We start from the raw sequence: 16,681 nt of genomic DNA, 5'->3' as shown, positions 1-16,681 counted from the left end.
ATAACATTAAAATGCTGCCTCTGAAGAAGCATGAACATGCCTAGCCAGCTTACAGACTCAGACCATTGCCCCTATCAGAGTCAGTGTTGCTTACTCACTGCAGGGGTTTTCAAAACACTGCCTGCCAAATGGTTTTAGAAAGTGGATGTCACTTTTGCCCGAAAGGGCTTCTTGGGTGTTTGTTTTTTTTTAAGCGGCTTCAACAAATGCCACCATAGCACAAGGACTTCACCTTTAATGGTGAAGAGTTATGCACTTCACTCCCTGGCATCTTACACAGTATTCCAAAAGTGACAACAGGGTCAAAAAAAAAAAAGGAAGGGGGGGGGGAGAAGACCTGTGGTCTATTCAGACAACAGTGCTCCAGGGTCTTACAGAACAGGTGACCTGGAAAGCATCCAGACCATTTTACTAATTATTACTTTAAGCCTTTAATTACAAACCTATAGCAATTTTAAAAAATTATGTATAGGTCAGTACATATTCAAGCTGTAGGCAGGATTCTCTGGTCTTTTTCCCCAGTTGATGCAGTGGCCAAAAGACACTATGCCACAGCTGTAGATATCTAACCAAAAGACCCAAACTCAGTATAGTTGCTGTGTATCCTTTTCTGCTGTGAATGGAGACTGTATACCATCATTCTTTCCTGACCTGAGAAATGCAGCAGGTAACTGTCTACATCATGAAAAATACTGGAACGTTATGGCCAGAATGATGAATGTGAAGATCTTGTGGTCTGAGTTCATTTATTTTAATACATCTAGTAAATCATGATTGTATAGCATCTTTATTGTCTTGATTAGAGGTCTAACATGTTTTGTAATTCTATGGTACGAAACCACATTTGCTTTGAAGCATGCTATAGTAAAAAACATTATGAAATTTCCTTTCAAAAACCAATGATGAACTTAGTTTTCAGATCCAGGTGTCAGTTCCATAAATATTTGTAACAGACATTTCAGGTGAAGCCTCCTGATGTACCTACAGCTTTTGGATCAGAATTGCAGATGCCCCGCCGCCTCCGTTGCAAATCCCAGCAAGGCCGTACTCTCCTTGCTTCAGTGCATGCGTCATGTGGACAACAATTCTTGCACCGGACATCCTAAGACAGGAAAAGCACAGCCAGTCAGTTTTAATGCTGTTGGTTCTCCAGCCAGTGAGTACTTTCCCCTCTCCCTCAAGAAGGAAACAAAAATGGATTAGGCTGTACCTCTGGCTTTCTTCCTACAGCCAGTCTTTCTGGTGCCCTCTGCTGAAGTATGAGATCTACTTTAGTTAAGCTGGTCCAAGCCAAAATTTTAACTTCTCACCTACAAAGCACCAAAGACCCTGTCATCTACTTGAATTTTCTTGGCATATGTTCTTTTCTCATAAAGGTAAAGGTATCCCCTGTGCAAGCACTGGGTCATGTCTGACCCTTGGGGTGACGCCCCCCAGCATTTTCATGGCAGACTCAATACAGGGTGGTTTGTCTGTGCCTTCCCCAGTCATTACCATTTACCCCCCAGCAAGCTGGGTACTCATTTCACCGACCTTGGAAGGATGGAAGGCTGAGTCAACCTTGAGCCGGCTGCTGGGATCGAACTCCCAACCTCATGGTCAGAGCTTCAGACTGCATGTCGGCTGCCTTACCACCCTGCGCCACAAGAGACTCTTCTTTTCTCATACGCAGGTCTTAACCTATTTACTGTCTCTTGGTATCTATAAAGATGTTAATGTGCCAGAGACTCATTATTTCAGACTGACCACCCCCTTGTGAATAAACCATGAGACTGAGTGAACATTTCCATCAAATGGGCAGTGCTCTGAGTCTGGTTGTGTTATAATTAGCAAAAGATTAACAGGAGTTCCCTAAACATAATAGTTACTAGCCAGTGAACAAAGTTTGATTCCAGTGGCATCTTTTAAGTCCAACAAAGTTTAATTCTGGGTATAGACTTTCAAGTGCATGCACACATCTTCAGATAAATTGAAATAGACTTCCACAACTTTTTCATATATGTTTGTGGGGGGAGAATAGTTGCCAGGAAGGGCTAAGAGTAAGACGCATACATAACTGGCCAATAAATATAGCTAAAATTGGATTGAAGCAGTTGGTAACATCTGTGAATAGCAGCAAGTTAGCATGCAAATACAAGATTGCAGCCTTTTATAACAAGTTCCCATTACTTGGCTGTATGGATAAAGTGCCAAGCCTCATGGGCAAAGCAGAATTTCTATACCATACTACTAGTAAGTTTGACCAACATGGTTACCCACCTGGATCTAGCCAATGAACTGTAAAGGCCGAATTTCTGGCACAATTCAAAATCATTAGCCAGTAATAAACTTTAAATATGAGCAAAGTGCTTGTAGACACTAGAGACCTCATTGAATGGCTTTTGGTTTTACACAGTGACAAAAAAACTGAACTTAAAAAAACAAAACACCCAAAGTTCAAGAATGAGAAACAGGAAAGGCCTGAATTAAACTACTGTTTAAATCAGGGGTAGTCAAACTGCGGCCCTCCAGATGTCCATGGACTACAATTCCCTATTGGAATTGTAGTCCATGGACATCTGGAGGGCCGCAGTTTGACTACCCCTGGTTTAAATCCAAAGGAGCACCATTAATCTTGGACTTAAAGCATGACACACAAAAGAACCACCAGTATTTTCCCCCTTCTCTCTCATCTGTTAGAACTACCATGACCCTAAAACCCATTTGTTGTTCAGTGGGTCTGCCTGAGATTCCCCCCCTGCTGTAGAGACCAATCATCCGTCACATACCCAATGGGATGTCCTAAGGAGACTGCTCCTCCGTTAATGTTCACCTTCTCCGGATCAATGCCCAGCATCTTGATATTGGCTAGGACCACAACGCTGAATGCTTCATTAATTTCCCACATGGCAATATCTTCCTTTTTGAGCCCTGCTTGACTCAGAATCTGAAAAAGAAACGCTGCCGTTGGAGCCAAGTGTTCAGCAGACATTTGAAGCGCTAAAGGTACAGGTATCCCCTGTGCAAGCACCGGGTCATGCCTGACCCTTGGGGTGACGCCCTCTAGCGTTTTCATGGCAGACTCAATATGGGATGGTTTGCCATTCCCTTCCCCAGTGCTTTGTTACAAGTAAAATGACAGAAACATCACATTGGACATTAAATCATCACAGAAGGACCTGAAAGTTATGACCAGGCACCTGTGTCCAGCTCAGGTCCTACGTCCTATTTAAATATTCCCATTCCCAAAAATATTCCATTCCCTTATCATTAATAACTGAATGCAGATATATTTCTATTTAAATTATTAAAACCAGAGCAAATTTTAAATAACCGCAATGAACAGAATGCAAGTACAGATTTCTATAGACAATGCAATGCTGCCAAACTCATATTTTTACTTTCCTCTGCTAATTAAACATAGAGATATCCTGTATGTGCAATCCTTAAAAAAGGTAAAGGTATCCTCTGTGCAAGCACTGGGTCATGTCTGACACTTGGGGTGACACCCTCCAGCATTTTCATGGCAGACTCAATACAGGGTGGTTTGCCAGTGCCTTCCCCAGTCATTACCGTTTACCCTCCAGCAAGCTGGGTACTCATTTTACTGACCTCGGAAAGATGGAAGGCTGAGTGCAATCCTTAAGGTTACGTAAATGGCTCTGGATAACAACTAAACCCCACATGCATACTAGAGGAATCCCAGTGTGGCATCCTGTCACCCATATGAGAGTCAATCCAGAGCAGTTGCATCAGGGTAGGTGGCTGAAATAAAAAACGCTGTGGCATGCTGGAGAGGAGAAGAGCTTCATTTGGTTTGTCAGGCCCCTCACCGTGCCCCTGCTGTGGGTGTAAAGTTCTGCCAATGAAAATAATGTTTTCAGGATCAAGGCTCAATGTGAGTAAAAAAGGCCCCTGGTCTATCTGTCTGTCAACACACCTACCACGCAGCTTAGGATGCCAACTAAGATGGTAGCCAATCACAGCGCATCTAAGCATGACATAACCCCTGACCAGGATATCCATACGAAGTGTGCAGCACGGTGCTCTGTCTTACTTCATGGCAAGCACACCTCACACACATACACTGACTGGCAATAATGTATAAACTGCCAAGCATAGAGACAAATAATCAGACAGATGACCAGATCTGCCCCCTTGGAGATAGGCTAATTGATCACCAAAATGTTGGTGTGATCCCACAAGCTAGTGGAAAGAACACAGCAGAGCTGTTCAACCATTCAAAACCATTTATTCAACCATTGCTACAGCTGGACAAACACCCAGTATACCTTTTGACCTGCAGGACTGAAGGTCCACAGAGCAGCCCAAACAAACTGTAGACAAAGATCCAAACAGCTGGCTACTAGGGATGAGCACTAGCCCAATGGCTACACTATGTCCCCCAACAGTTACTTCGAGTTGAGTCTTTTTGCCATCTATTTTCTCTACTGAGAATGAACAAAAGGCACCTTTACGAGCTTTGTTGGTCTTAAAAATGTATTTGGACTCAAATTTTGTTCTGCTACTTCAGACCAACATGACTACCCACCTGAATCTACTGGGATTGTATAGGATACCAGATGCACCGGTGTCTATGTCCAGGATTTAGGATTGAACTGAGAATTAGTGTAATTAAATATCAATCGACTGGCATTAGTTGGGATTTCTCCAGCTCTCCTGGGATTAGTAGGATTAATATAGGTTTCAAGCAATACTTTGTGTGAAAACTTTCAACACATACAATACCACAAAGACTTCATGCCATTAAATGGTACCATTTAAAGATTACAGACAAGCCACTTATATCTGGCAAAAGTTCTCTTCCCCTCCTCTGCAAACAGAAGTGGCGTTCCACTGGAAGAACGGTTGTTATCCTGATGGAATGCCAACTTACAAAGCACCCTAAAGTAATCAAAGTACGGAGAGGGTTTTATCACTATGATGAGAGAGATGACAAATATCCTCAGTGCTGCTTAAAGACAGCTTTTTAAATGTAGAAACAATAGAAGGAGTTATAACTTTGATTCCTACCTTGGGAACAGCATGTGCTGGGGCAATGGGGAAGTCGATAGGATCAACAGCGGCATCTGCAAAAGCTACAAGATCAGAAATGGTCGTCAGAAAGGCAATGTTTGGTTATTGCATTAGAATCAGACCTATGGTCCTCGTTTAAAACAAGATGGCTTAGAGCTTTGATTCCCCAAAGAGCCTGTCCTAGACACGTTCAAAGTCCTTCTGATATAGTGATGCTCATTAGTCTTTGGAAAGATTATAACTGATGCATTTAGAGACCCTGCTAAATGAGCGAACGTCCCCAGCACTTTTTTAAACTTGCATTTCAAAAGTTTCCAATTATATAACATCTTTCTGTCCTTACAACTTAATGCCAAAATTTAAAAAAAAATACAATGAAACCAGGCCACTCTGCCATCTATAGTTAGAGCAAAAAGTATTTCTGAACATTGATTTTTCAAAGATTCGTACCTGCTATCCTAGCCAATGGTTTAACATTTAGTCTCTTGGCTGCTTCTGAAGTCATCAGCACCAAAGCAGCTGCTCCGTCATTGAGGGTGCTGGCGTTGGCAGCCGTTACTGTTCCTGAAAGACAATAAAATCAGAGTTCAGTAGCACCTTTAAGACCAACAAAGATTTATTCAGGGCGTGATCTTTCGAGTGCAAGCACTCTTCATCAGACTATGATCTTCTTACATGACAGAGAATATATAGCAAAAATCAGTTCTGTTACATCTGTGTCACAACCAGATACAGCCAATGATAATCCTTTGTCAAAACAGCCAATGAATCCCCTAGAATTCAGTGTACTTTACAAAGAGAAACCAAAATGTTGCTGGTAGAGAGATCAAAGGCTATCACCTTTGTTGCTTGCTCCATACAACTGTGAGACATTCCTCCCAGGGAATTGCTGGTCACTTCCCAAGGACAGGGAGTCAAACTCAAAATTCCATTACAATGCCATATCTTACAATCATATTATCACAAATAAAATACATAGTGAGGAATATGGATACACAAGTTGAACAAGGTTAGCATGAATAAAAAAAGCCTTTGTCTCTATTGAGTCCTGGGTATGTCATAGTTTTGAGTTTTGTTCCTGAAAGAGTTAACTAATTTTAACAGAAAAGCGTTGGTGTGCAAAGCATTGTCAAGCACAATACAGGCAAGGGTCAGTACCAACAGTGTGTGGGCAGAGTTTGAATATGTGAGAGAGCATAGAGCAGGCTGCTTAAAGAAATAACTTTGGGAATAGGGAGACAGAGAGAGAGACACCTAGCAGTCTAACTAGTCTACTATCTTCAGTCAGTTCTCTCTGTTCTGGAGGCAAGCAGGGAGGAAGTGTGTTCAAAAGAACAGGAAGTTTCCAATTGAGCCAGTCAGGACACAGGAGGGGAGAATATTTGGAAATCATTATTCCTGGATTTAAATATGTTAACTATACAATCTCCCCTGATGATGCCTGTATTCATATCATCTTGAGTCACGCACACTACTGATCTTGCAGATTCCAACACAGTACTGGTGTTACCCTCAAGTACCAGGTGTAGTCAAAAAACCCGCAAACAGTTTGGATTAAAGCAATTAATGCAATTCAACTAGCCTGTGAGGAAAGTATTAGCATGAAGAAGAAATCAGCAGCTACCCTCTCAAAGCTTACCATTTTCCTTCTGAAAAACGGCCTTCAGCTTTGGGACTTTACTAAAATCAACACGCTTGTACTCTTCGTCTTCTTTAAACTCCACGTCCGGTTTCCCTAAAACGCAGAACTTGTTCAGTAAAAAGTGTTCAGTTTATAACTCATAGTTGAATTCAGTCTCAGGATCCGTCAGCCTGAGAATCTTTGAAGCTTGCTGCACACTTCGCTCGGCACAAACCCACACCCTTCACAAGCAGCCATGGAGGATGCGACCCAGAATGCCCCACATCACATTGCTCTTCTCTCACTCTTCATGCTCTGCTCTCTACCCCACTGCCTCGGTCTTCCTGCTGTGCCGCCCCACCCCTCCACGACCCTTTTCTGAAAACAGAAAACTGCAACTATTCTTTGACGGCAAGCCACAAAGTTTAGAAAAGGAAGGAGAGGGGTGAAAGTTCTCCATCCTGCTTCTCTAAAAATAATTGCTGTTCAAAACGGTGCTCATGTTCTACTATAATCTCCACTGAGGCTTATGATGTTAAAAACCTGGGGTAATGCATATCATCTCAACAGAAAAGTCCACTGGGCCACGGAGGGGGGGGGGGGAACATAGAGGCTGAAAGCCAGGGCTGTAACGCAGACTCAAGAGCACTCTGGGTTACAACCAATTGTTTAGCTCTAGAACAGTAAACAAAAAGTATGGAAATAATAGCATTTCCCAGGCAACATGTTTAGTTATGGGAGTATCTATCACAGGGAAAGAGTGGCCAAGAGGCAAAGAACTATGGAGCTACTACCATGAGTTCACCACCAATCACAGAGAACATTTTATTATCAAGCAGCACTATTTCAAATTGGTCCTAACTTCAAGGTTGACCAAAAAGCTATCAGCAGCATGCTGAGTGAATAAGGTCTGACATGGATTCAGTGGCAGAACACAGCCCAGCAAAACAAGCACAGAAAATAAAATCACAAATCACCGTTTGCATCCATGACACGTTTGTCAGAATGCAAATACCATTTCCCTTCCAATTTTACTTTTCAGCACTTTGTATATTTAATTTGTCACATCACGTGTTCAAGTCATAATACCTTTCTGAGAAATAGTAACAGGTATAATCTCCTTTGCAAGAACTCCAGATTCCCAGGCTCCCTTGCTCTTTGTATAAGACCTGATGGCGTAGGCATCTTGATCTTCTCGTGAGATGGTAAACTTTTTAGCCGTATTCTCTGCGCAGTTACCCTACAGAGGAGGAGAGAAGGGAGCAAAAGACAAAGTCTTTTAAAGAATAGCACAGGTTTTTTGAACAGATCTGCTCTGATAATGTCTGTGCATGTAAGTTAAGTGCTATCAACTGTTTCCAATTTATGGCAATGACCCTATGAATGACCTCCAAATGTTCCTATCATCACAGCCTTGATCAGGTCTTGCAAAGGGCAGGCTGTGGCCTCCTTTACTGAGTCAACCGTGCTACGTTTTCTTCTTTTCCAGCTGCCTTCCACTTTTCTTAGCATTGTCTTTTCTAGTCAGTCTTGTCATTTCATAATGTGACCAAAGTACAATGGCCTCAGTTTGGTCATTTTAGCTTCTAGAGAGAATTCAGGCTTGATTTGATCTAGGACCAACTTATTTGTCTCCTTGGCAGTCCACAGTATCTGTAAAACTCTCCTCCAACACTACATTTCAAATGAATCAGCCAACAGTGATGTAAGCCCCTGTTTTAATTAGTCTGAAGGGCCTCAGTACCAATCCCCCAGCCTTTCCTATCTCTAATGCCAATTTGAGTTCTGTTTATCCTATGGAGTAGATTCATATGACATTTTTACTCATTCCTCCCTCTGACTACAGGCCCCAAATTCATGCCTGTGCAGTTCCTAATGGTTCCCAGCCCTCTAAGTGCAGCACTTCAAGAAGCTTATTGTGCGGCAGCGGGTAGCAGGCAGCCATGGGACAAGAACATTCTACCTCAGTGACAAAGGAGGCTTCCATTAGCTAGAGACAAGCCTGGTGGATTGTTCCATTTCCCCATTTCCCCATTTCCATTTGTAATCAAAACATGGGGTAAATTGAAGTAGATATCACTTGGATTGATAGCTCTACCTAGAGTCGCCATTTTCATTTGCTGTTCTTTCTAAGAAGAGTATACTACCAACCGTGCTGAAGTTCAACGGACAGGAAGACAAGTTCCAGGATGACATTGTGCCTCCTAAGTTCACAAGACATCAGTCCTGTTAACAGCTCAGGACTTTAAGGTTTGTTAAAGACCTCAAGAGTATTTACCATGTGGATTTTATTGTAGACGTCTGTTAAGCCATCTTTCACAATCAGATCTTCCAGCTTTACTCCTCCGTAAGGTGTTGTTCCTCTGCTCATTGTATAGGGCACATTAGACATGCTCTCCATCCCACCGGCCACCATCACATCCTGTTCAGAAATATTTTTACAATGTCTTATGAAATTTTTACCTTTCCAGAAGGAGAACAAGAGTACAGGATAGCAAAATAATGGTGCTTCGATTCTGTCAAAAGGCAAAAGGTTACAAGTTGTTTTCCTGTACATTACAAAAAGTTGCTTATTTATGATTCTTTGAATATCCAAGAGTTTTCTGTAAGTTTTATGTACCGCTTTCAATGTCATTTCAAGGAATATGTTGATATTAAAATATCAGAATGCAGATGTGCAGTCTACCACTGAATAGTAAAAGGTAAAGGTAAACGTATCCCCTGTGCAAGCACTGAGTCACGTCTGACCCTTGGGGTGATGCCCTCTAGCGTTTTCTTGGCAGACTCAATACAGGGTGGTTTTCCATTCCCTTCCCCAGTCATTACCGTTTTACCCCCCAGCAAGCTGGGTACTCATTTTACCAACCTCGGAAGGATGGAAGGCTGAGTCAACCTTGAGCCGGCTGCTGGGATTGAACTCCCAGTCTCATGGGCAGAGCTTCAGACAGCATGTTGGCTGCCTTACCACTCTGTGCCACAAGAAGCTCTTATCACTGAACAGTATATTAGTATAGAAATCCAAGCATTGCCAGTGAGTAGAATATCTCCTGCACACATCCCATTTAAATGAACAGTAGCTGCGGGAGGACGACATCTCTGCAAAGAGGCATATCCAAAGATTCCACTGACCCATAACAATTATTATTACAGGCAAACACCTCCTTTCAGAAATCACATATTCAGAAGTCTGCGATGATCCTACCTGATTCCCACACATTAGGCTCTGTGCTGCCATCATAATAGATTTCATTCCAGAAGCGCAAACTTTGTTGACAGTTGTGCAAGGAGTAGAAACGGGTAAACCTGGGCCAAATTAAGACAAGCTACTATGGAGACCAATGACAGCAACTGACAAGCAAATGCAAATAACTGGACTCTTTAATCAATTAAAAACTTATTGCAATATACCCTCTCGGATTCCTGTTACAGACAACTAGTTTCATCTCACAATTGCAAAAGGGGAGGGAAAACCAGGAGATGTCACCACCAGGAAGACAGGGATCACCTATTCAAGTACGGCTCCCTCCACTGTAGAAGGCATGTGAGCTCACAACAACATTGTGTGATGTTCAGATTTGGGGGGGGGGGGGTGACCAATCCCTGTACTCAAAATTCCAGCAATGCCCACAGGCTCAGCGAGATTGGGGACCACTGCCCTAAACAGTCATAGCCACTTTGAAAATATAATTTTAATACCTGAACCAAGTGTTGCTTGTCTTGCAGGAGCCTGCCCTTGCCCAGCCTGGATAACATTACCCATGTATACTTCCTTGACTTCTTCTTTAGGGATTCCTGTGACAGAAAAGGCATTTCAACATGAAGCTTTAAAAGGCTTATAACATAATACGTTCTGAGTCATGGTACAAAAGAATCGCTACGTTTTTAAAAGGCTTCATTCAGAACTCCTGTGCAAAAAAGAAAAGAAAAAGCAAGGACTTCTAAAAATCAAATTCAAAGCCCAATTCATACTACACAGACTGTAGGTCATCATGGTTTCGCCCTCTCCAACTGGTGGATTTGCCAGGAATTGTTCAATAATTACGTCATGGAGAGCAAAGACAGCTGTGACAGAGGAGGACTTGAATATCTCATAGTTTCGATTTCATATTTAATGTAAGTTTGCTGTTAGGAAAGATGCTGGACATTTTCTAACCACCCTACTTCAGCTTCATAGTCTAGATCACTGGATAATCTTTTTACTTACCTGCTCTTTCAATTGCTCCTTTAATGGCAACAGAGCCAAGAGCGGTGGCTGGTAGTGAGAAAAGAGAGCCTTGAAAAGAGCCGATGGGCGTCCGGGCAGCACTTACAATGACCACATCCTAACAAGCAAAAATACTGCCATTGGTTCAGTGTTGAATTCACATGGGTTGCACTTTCATCATTAAGTTGAGACAAGGTGAATGCTAAAGTCAGCAAATTTAACACAATGCACGAAGGATCTCAGAAACCCTCTTTCTTTAGAATTAAAAGAACATTTGGCTATAATTACTCCAAAGTAAAAGGAAACTATCTCTGGCAAGGACCCAACTATACCTTCCAGATCCTTTAATATGGAGACTTCCAAATTGGTTCCATTGGCTGCCCACAATAGGGATGAGCAATCCAATAATATTTTAAATTATGCAGGCCCCAAACCAGATAGTGAATCTATCCAAATTGATATAAGAACAAGGAATGGATGCATTTTTCGGGATATAAATAGGATCTTGGAGAGGATTGATAGGAAAGATCCATGGATCTCCTTTAATCCTCCTCCAAAAGAATGATCATATCTTACTCACCCTCCCCAAATAGGGAGATTGTAGCTTCAAATCTTATTGAGGGCTCTGCAAAATGACTATGAAAGAACTCGCCCCCACTATTTCTTCTTAGCTGGGATATAGCAGGTTGGCAAGCAAAAAGTTCAGATCTTAATTTTGTAGAATTCATTTCACAATTCGATATTTGACATATCACTGAGTTTCATACTTACATTTAGACCACGTTGTGACGAATAGCCCCGGCTTGCATATATCATTGCCTGAAAACAGAATTTGTTTTTCATTGTATTGTTAATGGATATTGGTACAATATATTCAATCTGACTGCAAAACATGGGGGATTAGGCATTTTTTCACTTTAAATACTTTAATGCATTAGTTATATTCACTACAATATGCTTATTAACACCACAAGGCCAAGAAAGTTTCTTTTTTACAACAGTGCCTATTAAATGCACTCAGAAGCAAAAAGGAATAATTTGTGAATAGTTCTGGATAGTATGACCACAAAAATCTGATACCTAAAATACCTCTTTGTGTCAGTTAATGATGCAGTATTTCATCATGAACAAGTCAGCACTGCTGAGTTGTCTAGCTTGCTTATTTAACCTTTTGATCTTACAAACTTTGGCCCATTTAGCCAAAGGCTGGGCAATCAGTCTCTGTGTATTAGTCTGTTTGGTTAGCTTTCCCACAGCAGGACACCATTACGACACTCCAGCAAGGCATTCTAAATCAGCTCATCCAATTTCCTTTTTTCCAGCTCTTGTACTCCAACCACTGAACAGGTGTGCCATTCAAGGGAAGGTTGTTGCTCCTGTATACAAGACAGACTTTATGAGCCAACCCAGACAGGCAAGGAATTAGGAAGAAAGGTGAAGCAGTACCTCAGGCTACTCATTGTCCACACCAATTAAATAACAGATTTGTCCTACAAAGTCACAGCCACCAGAGGAAGAGTGCATGCACTCGAAAGCTCACGCCTTGAATAAGTCTTCGTTGGTCTTAAAGGTGTTATTGGACTCTATTTTTGTTGAGCCACCAGAACTTCTTTGCAACATGTTATTACCAAAGAACAATACATGATACAATCCATTTAGGGGATAAAAAGGTTATCGCATCTGAAACAGGCTAAAGTTTAAGCTGTACCCCTCTACCTGACTTCTACCTTTACAAGAGCCTCAAAGAATCCTATGCATTCTACTGAAGCAGGACCTAAGCCTTGGCCTACATATGCAACAGGATGATGCAGTAGACCGGCCTTTTCCAACCTTTTGACCATGGAGGAGCCCTTGAAATATTTTTCAGGCTTCCAGGAACCCCAGAAATGGTGACATACCCCTTCAGAGAGGTGGGCATGGAAGTAAATGCGGGAGCCCACCAATCAATTGATCATTTCCCGTTTCTATTGTGCAAAAAGAGACTAGGCCTGTGCAGGAACAGGAGAAGTGGGGTCCAGTGATGTCTGTGGTCACCTGAACTTCTGGGAAAGAATCCTCAGAATCCCTGCAGTAGACCAAGAAACTCCAGGGAATCTCTGCAGTAGACCAAGAAACTCCAAAGACGTTACAGCAAAAGAATTCCTGATGAACTACAAAAATAAACTTCTCTGGGGAGCCCCCTCGCCCCTCCCGCTCGAAGTGGTCCAGCCCTCCCGCTCCCCCTCCCGGGGCGCAGACCAGGCCCAAGGGGAAGACCGCCAAAGCGGGGCGTGTCTCGCATGACCGCAGCAGCCCCGGAGCCGCCACGACCGGACCAGGCGCGGGAGCCTCGTTTGCCCTCACCCGAAGCGCCTTCGGCACTTGCCGCCCGCCCATCATCGTCGCTCTTCGCCGGCCTCGACGCTGCCAGACGGACGCCAAGAGACCCCTCAGGCAGACTGACTGACTGACTGGCCGCCCCTCAGCGCCCGCGCCCTCGTCACCTTCAGCCGCGCGAGCACCCCTTGGAGCCCCGCCCCCTCCTCCAGCCAATGGGGCCTTAGGAGCGACGCACGCGCCGCTCCGTCTCTAACCACGCCGAGACGGAGGGACGGGAGGGGGCGCGGCAGGGAGAGAAGCCTCGGATTGGGTGGCTGCGTGGAATGGAGGCGGGGCCACGGGAGAGCGGCCGCTGGCGGGGATCAGGGGAGTGACTGGCGCGGGAAGGAGGCTGGCTGGCTGGCTGGCTGGCTGGCGGGAGGCGGCAGGAATCAGGGTCCCATGCAAGCCTCCAGTCTGGGAGGAAAGAGAACCTCCGTTCTCCTTCTCACAAATGGGCAAAGGTAAAGCAGAGTCTCCGTGTGTGATGCGGATAGATTCAGGTGGGTTGCCGTGTTGGTCTGAAGTAGCACAACCAAATCAGAGTCCCGTAGCACCTTTAAGACCAACCAAATGTCTTCAAGGCGTGAGCTTTCGAGTGCTGTCTGAGGAAGAATGCTTGCACTCGGGAGCTCACACCTTGAATAAATCTTTGTTGGTCTTACAGGTGCTACTGGACTCTGATTTTGTTTGGCTGCTGAAGAGTAAAATTAACATAATACCAAGCAGGAAAAGAAAAGTCCTTTTGTACGTTAAGTGCCATAACGTTGCTTCCAATGTATGGTTACATTATACATTAATAACATCCTGTCATTAACAGCCATGCTTATGTCTTGCCGACCGAGGGCCTTGGCTTCCTTTATATAAAACCTATCATGCCTGGTCTCTCTTGTTTTCCTGCTGCCTTCAACTTCTCCTAGCATTATTGTCTTTTCCGGAGACAATTATCTTTTCATAATTTGACCTAAGTACATTAGTTTCCCGTTGGTCGTTTCAACTTCCAGGGAACGTTCAGGCTTGAGCCTCTGCAAACAAGGACCAGTACTAGGGTTGTGTGCGGCGGTGTCAGAATCGACTAGGCCAATGCAGCCAGCACTGTGCTGCGGGGGCGGGGAGGAGGCATGGGCACCGGTGCATAACTCAGCATCCGCGCAGGTTTGTGCACGCTGAGTTATGCACTGGTGCCCATGCCTCCCCTCCCCCGCATCAAGGCACTGACTGCATCGACCTGGAACGGCTAATTTGGATGCCGCCATGCACAACCCTAACCAGTATGTACATATTCAGGGAAGGGGAAGAATGGGGCCCATGCAATGTTCTTTGGTGAGAACAGACCTACTAATATATTTGAACAAAAATAGAGTCCAATAGCACCTTTAAGACCAACGAAGATTTATTCAAGGCGTGAACTTGCGAGTGCTTGCACTCAAAAGCTCACGCCTCGAATAAATCTTTGTTGGTCTTAAAGGTGCCATTGGACTCTATTTTTGTTGTGCTACTTCAGACCAATACAACTGCCCACTTGAATCTATCCTAATATGAGTTGGTGTTTGCGCCTGTTGAAACATACGCTCCACTCATTTTAACAATCCTGAATGCAATCCATGTGTCAAGAAGTTTAATTTTCAAACCAAATGACATCGTAGTTAAGTTTCCCAGATAGCAAATGTCCCACAGAAACTTACTGAAGAAGAAACCCACAACATTAAAAGTATTTCTAGTGTGGATGGACAATCCCTACACAGGAAGCAACAGCCATGTATTATGGTTCTGTGGTGTTCAGCCACTATCAGATTTCTGGATTTAAAAAAGTAACAGAACGAAGCCTTTGGACCTGACCTAAAGTTTTTATTTGTAAGCAGTTAAGCTATCAGGTTGTTTATCCCCATTTTCTGTCTAATTCCTAGGAGTTTTATTGCTTAGAAGATAACACTGTGAAGCCCAATGAATATGCTATGTGCTGTAAAGGATTAGGCAATAAAACCAAAGTTCTTTGCACAAGATTAGCTCACAACTGGCTTTGAGCTATGTAAATGTTATTTGAACAAACTTTCAAGATCACAGTAGTCTGGGGTGGGGGCAGAACGGCCATATGAGAGGTTTGTGAATTTCTACATGGGAACATTCCGTTGTAGAAATGTGCATGAAACCACCGTATGGGCCTGCACCACAGACACACACTCCTTTAAAAAGGTAAAGGTATCCCCCCTTTGCAAGCACCGAGTCATGTCTGACCCTTGGGGTGATGCCCTCCAGCATTTTCATGGCAGACTCAATACGGGGTGGTTTGCCAGTGCCTTCCCCAGTCATTACCGTTTACCCCCCAGCAAACTGGGTACTCATTTTACCGACCTCGGAAGGATGGAAGGCTGAGTCAACCTTGAGCCGGCTGCTGCGATCGAACTCCCAGCCTCATGGGCAGAGCTTCAGACTGCATGTCTGCTGCCTTACAACACTGTGCCACAAGAGGCTCTTACACACTCCTTTAGTCACTCCCTAAGCCTTGGCTGTAAACTGTGCATGCCTTTCATTATATCCTGAAATGTGATCTTCCATGTCTCATACTGTCCATGTGTTGCCTTTCGTTAGGAAGGTGGGAGCGTGTACCAGTCTGCCCTGCAGGAACCAATCTGCCTGCCAGAGGATACAAGCAACATGTTCATGTATTTCCTTGCAGGGAGATACAGTTCAGCATGTCTTAACAGGCCCTCAGTTCACTGCCCCAGTGCCTGCAAGCCCTGAGGATAGAAGCAAAATCTTCCCCTTTCTCCCTTGCAAACATGCTGCCTACTAGAGGAAGGAGAGATGTAGACTCTGTCTCCACCCTGCAGCGTACAGTTCCTTTCACTTACATGCCAAATGTTTACCCATAGCAAGTAGGTGCAGCAGCCGGAGTAGACCATGGAACAGCAGGTAACCAAGACGTATTTCTGTTTGCATGCTACAGAATCCAAAAAGCCCCCTACTCAACTTGGCAGAAACATGCCACCTCTTAGGCAGGAATTGCTGCTACTTAATTTGTCAGTTAAATTCCTAGTGGAGTCAAACAAAAAGTCTGTTAGCTCCTCCCAGTGTGCTCTCCTCATGCATCTCTAGAAGAACACAGCAAGGCACCAGAATAATGGTCATTTCCGGAGATACTCAGCTATTATTACTTCTCGCTCGTGGCGGGTCACAGTGTCTTAAAACCCCATTCAAACTCCTATTAGAAAACTTAAAATCCATCACAACATGGCAAAAGCAAAAAATCCCCTTCCTACCCCCATTGCTAAGGGGGGGGGGCGGAGAAGAAGGAGGTCAGCGACGTTCAAAAAGCCTGGGGGTGGGGGGAGCCGTCGGGGCACCTCGCCAACGGCTTCCCCCCCCCCCCGGGCTTTTTGAACATTTAAAAGAACAGGAAGTGTGGCTTCGCTGCAGCTCCAAGGGTACCCTATTGTGTGGCAACTATTTTAAAAGCTTGCGCATTATCTTTCGTTTTTATG

General features: G+C 43.9%; 1 protein-coding gene across 1 annotated transcript; it reads right to left on the bottom strand.

Moving 5' to 3' along the window:
* Positions 1-768: 768 nt before the first annotated feature.
* Positions 769-13,393, bottom strand: ACAT1 (acetyl-CoA acetyltransferase 1). Its single transcript, XM_077341595.1, has 12 exons — positions 13,185-13,393; positions 11,613-11,660; positions 10,842-10,959; positions 10,334-10,429; positions 9,840-9,940; positions 8,916-9,059; positions 7,727-7,877; positions 6,656-6,751; positions 5,467-5,580; positions 5,014-5,078; positions 2,769-2,926; positions 769-1,102 (listed from the first exon to the last, which is right to left on the bottom strand). Exons 1-12 carry the CDS (start codon positions 13,218-13,220, stop codon positions 982-984), a joined length of 1,248 nt encoding a protein of 415 aa, XP_077197710.1. The 5' UTR covers positions 13,221-13,393; the 3' UTR covers positions 769-981.
* Between the last annotated feature and the right edge of the window lie 3,288 nt (positions 13,394-16,681).

This window comes from Paroedura picta, chromosome 6 (assembly GCF_049243985.1).
Source record: "Paroedura picta isolate Pp20150507F chromosome 6, Ppicta_v3.0, whole genome shotgun sequence".
Classification (NCBI taxonomy): domain Eukaryota; kingdom Metazoa; phylum Chordata; class Lepidosauria; order Squamata; family Gekkonidae; genus Paroedura; species Paroedura picta.
The sequence above is the reverse complement of the archived record's forward strand: the minus strand, read 5'-3'. Positions and strand labels throughout refer to the sequence as shown.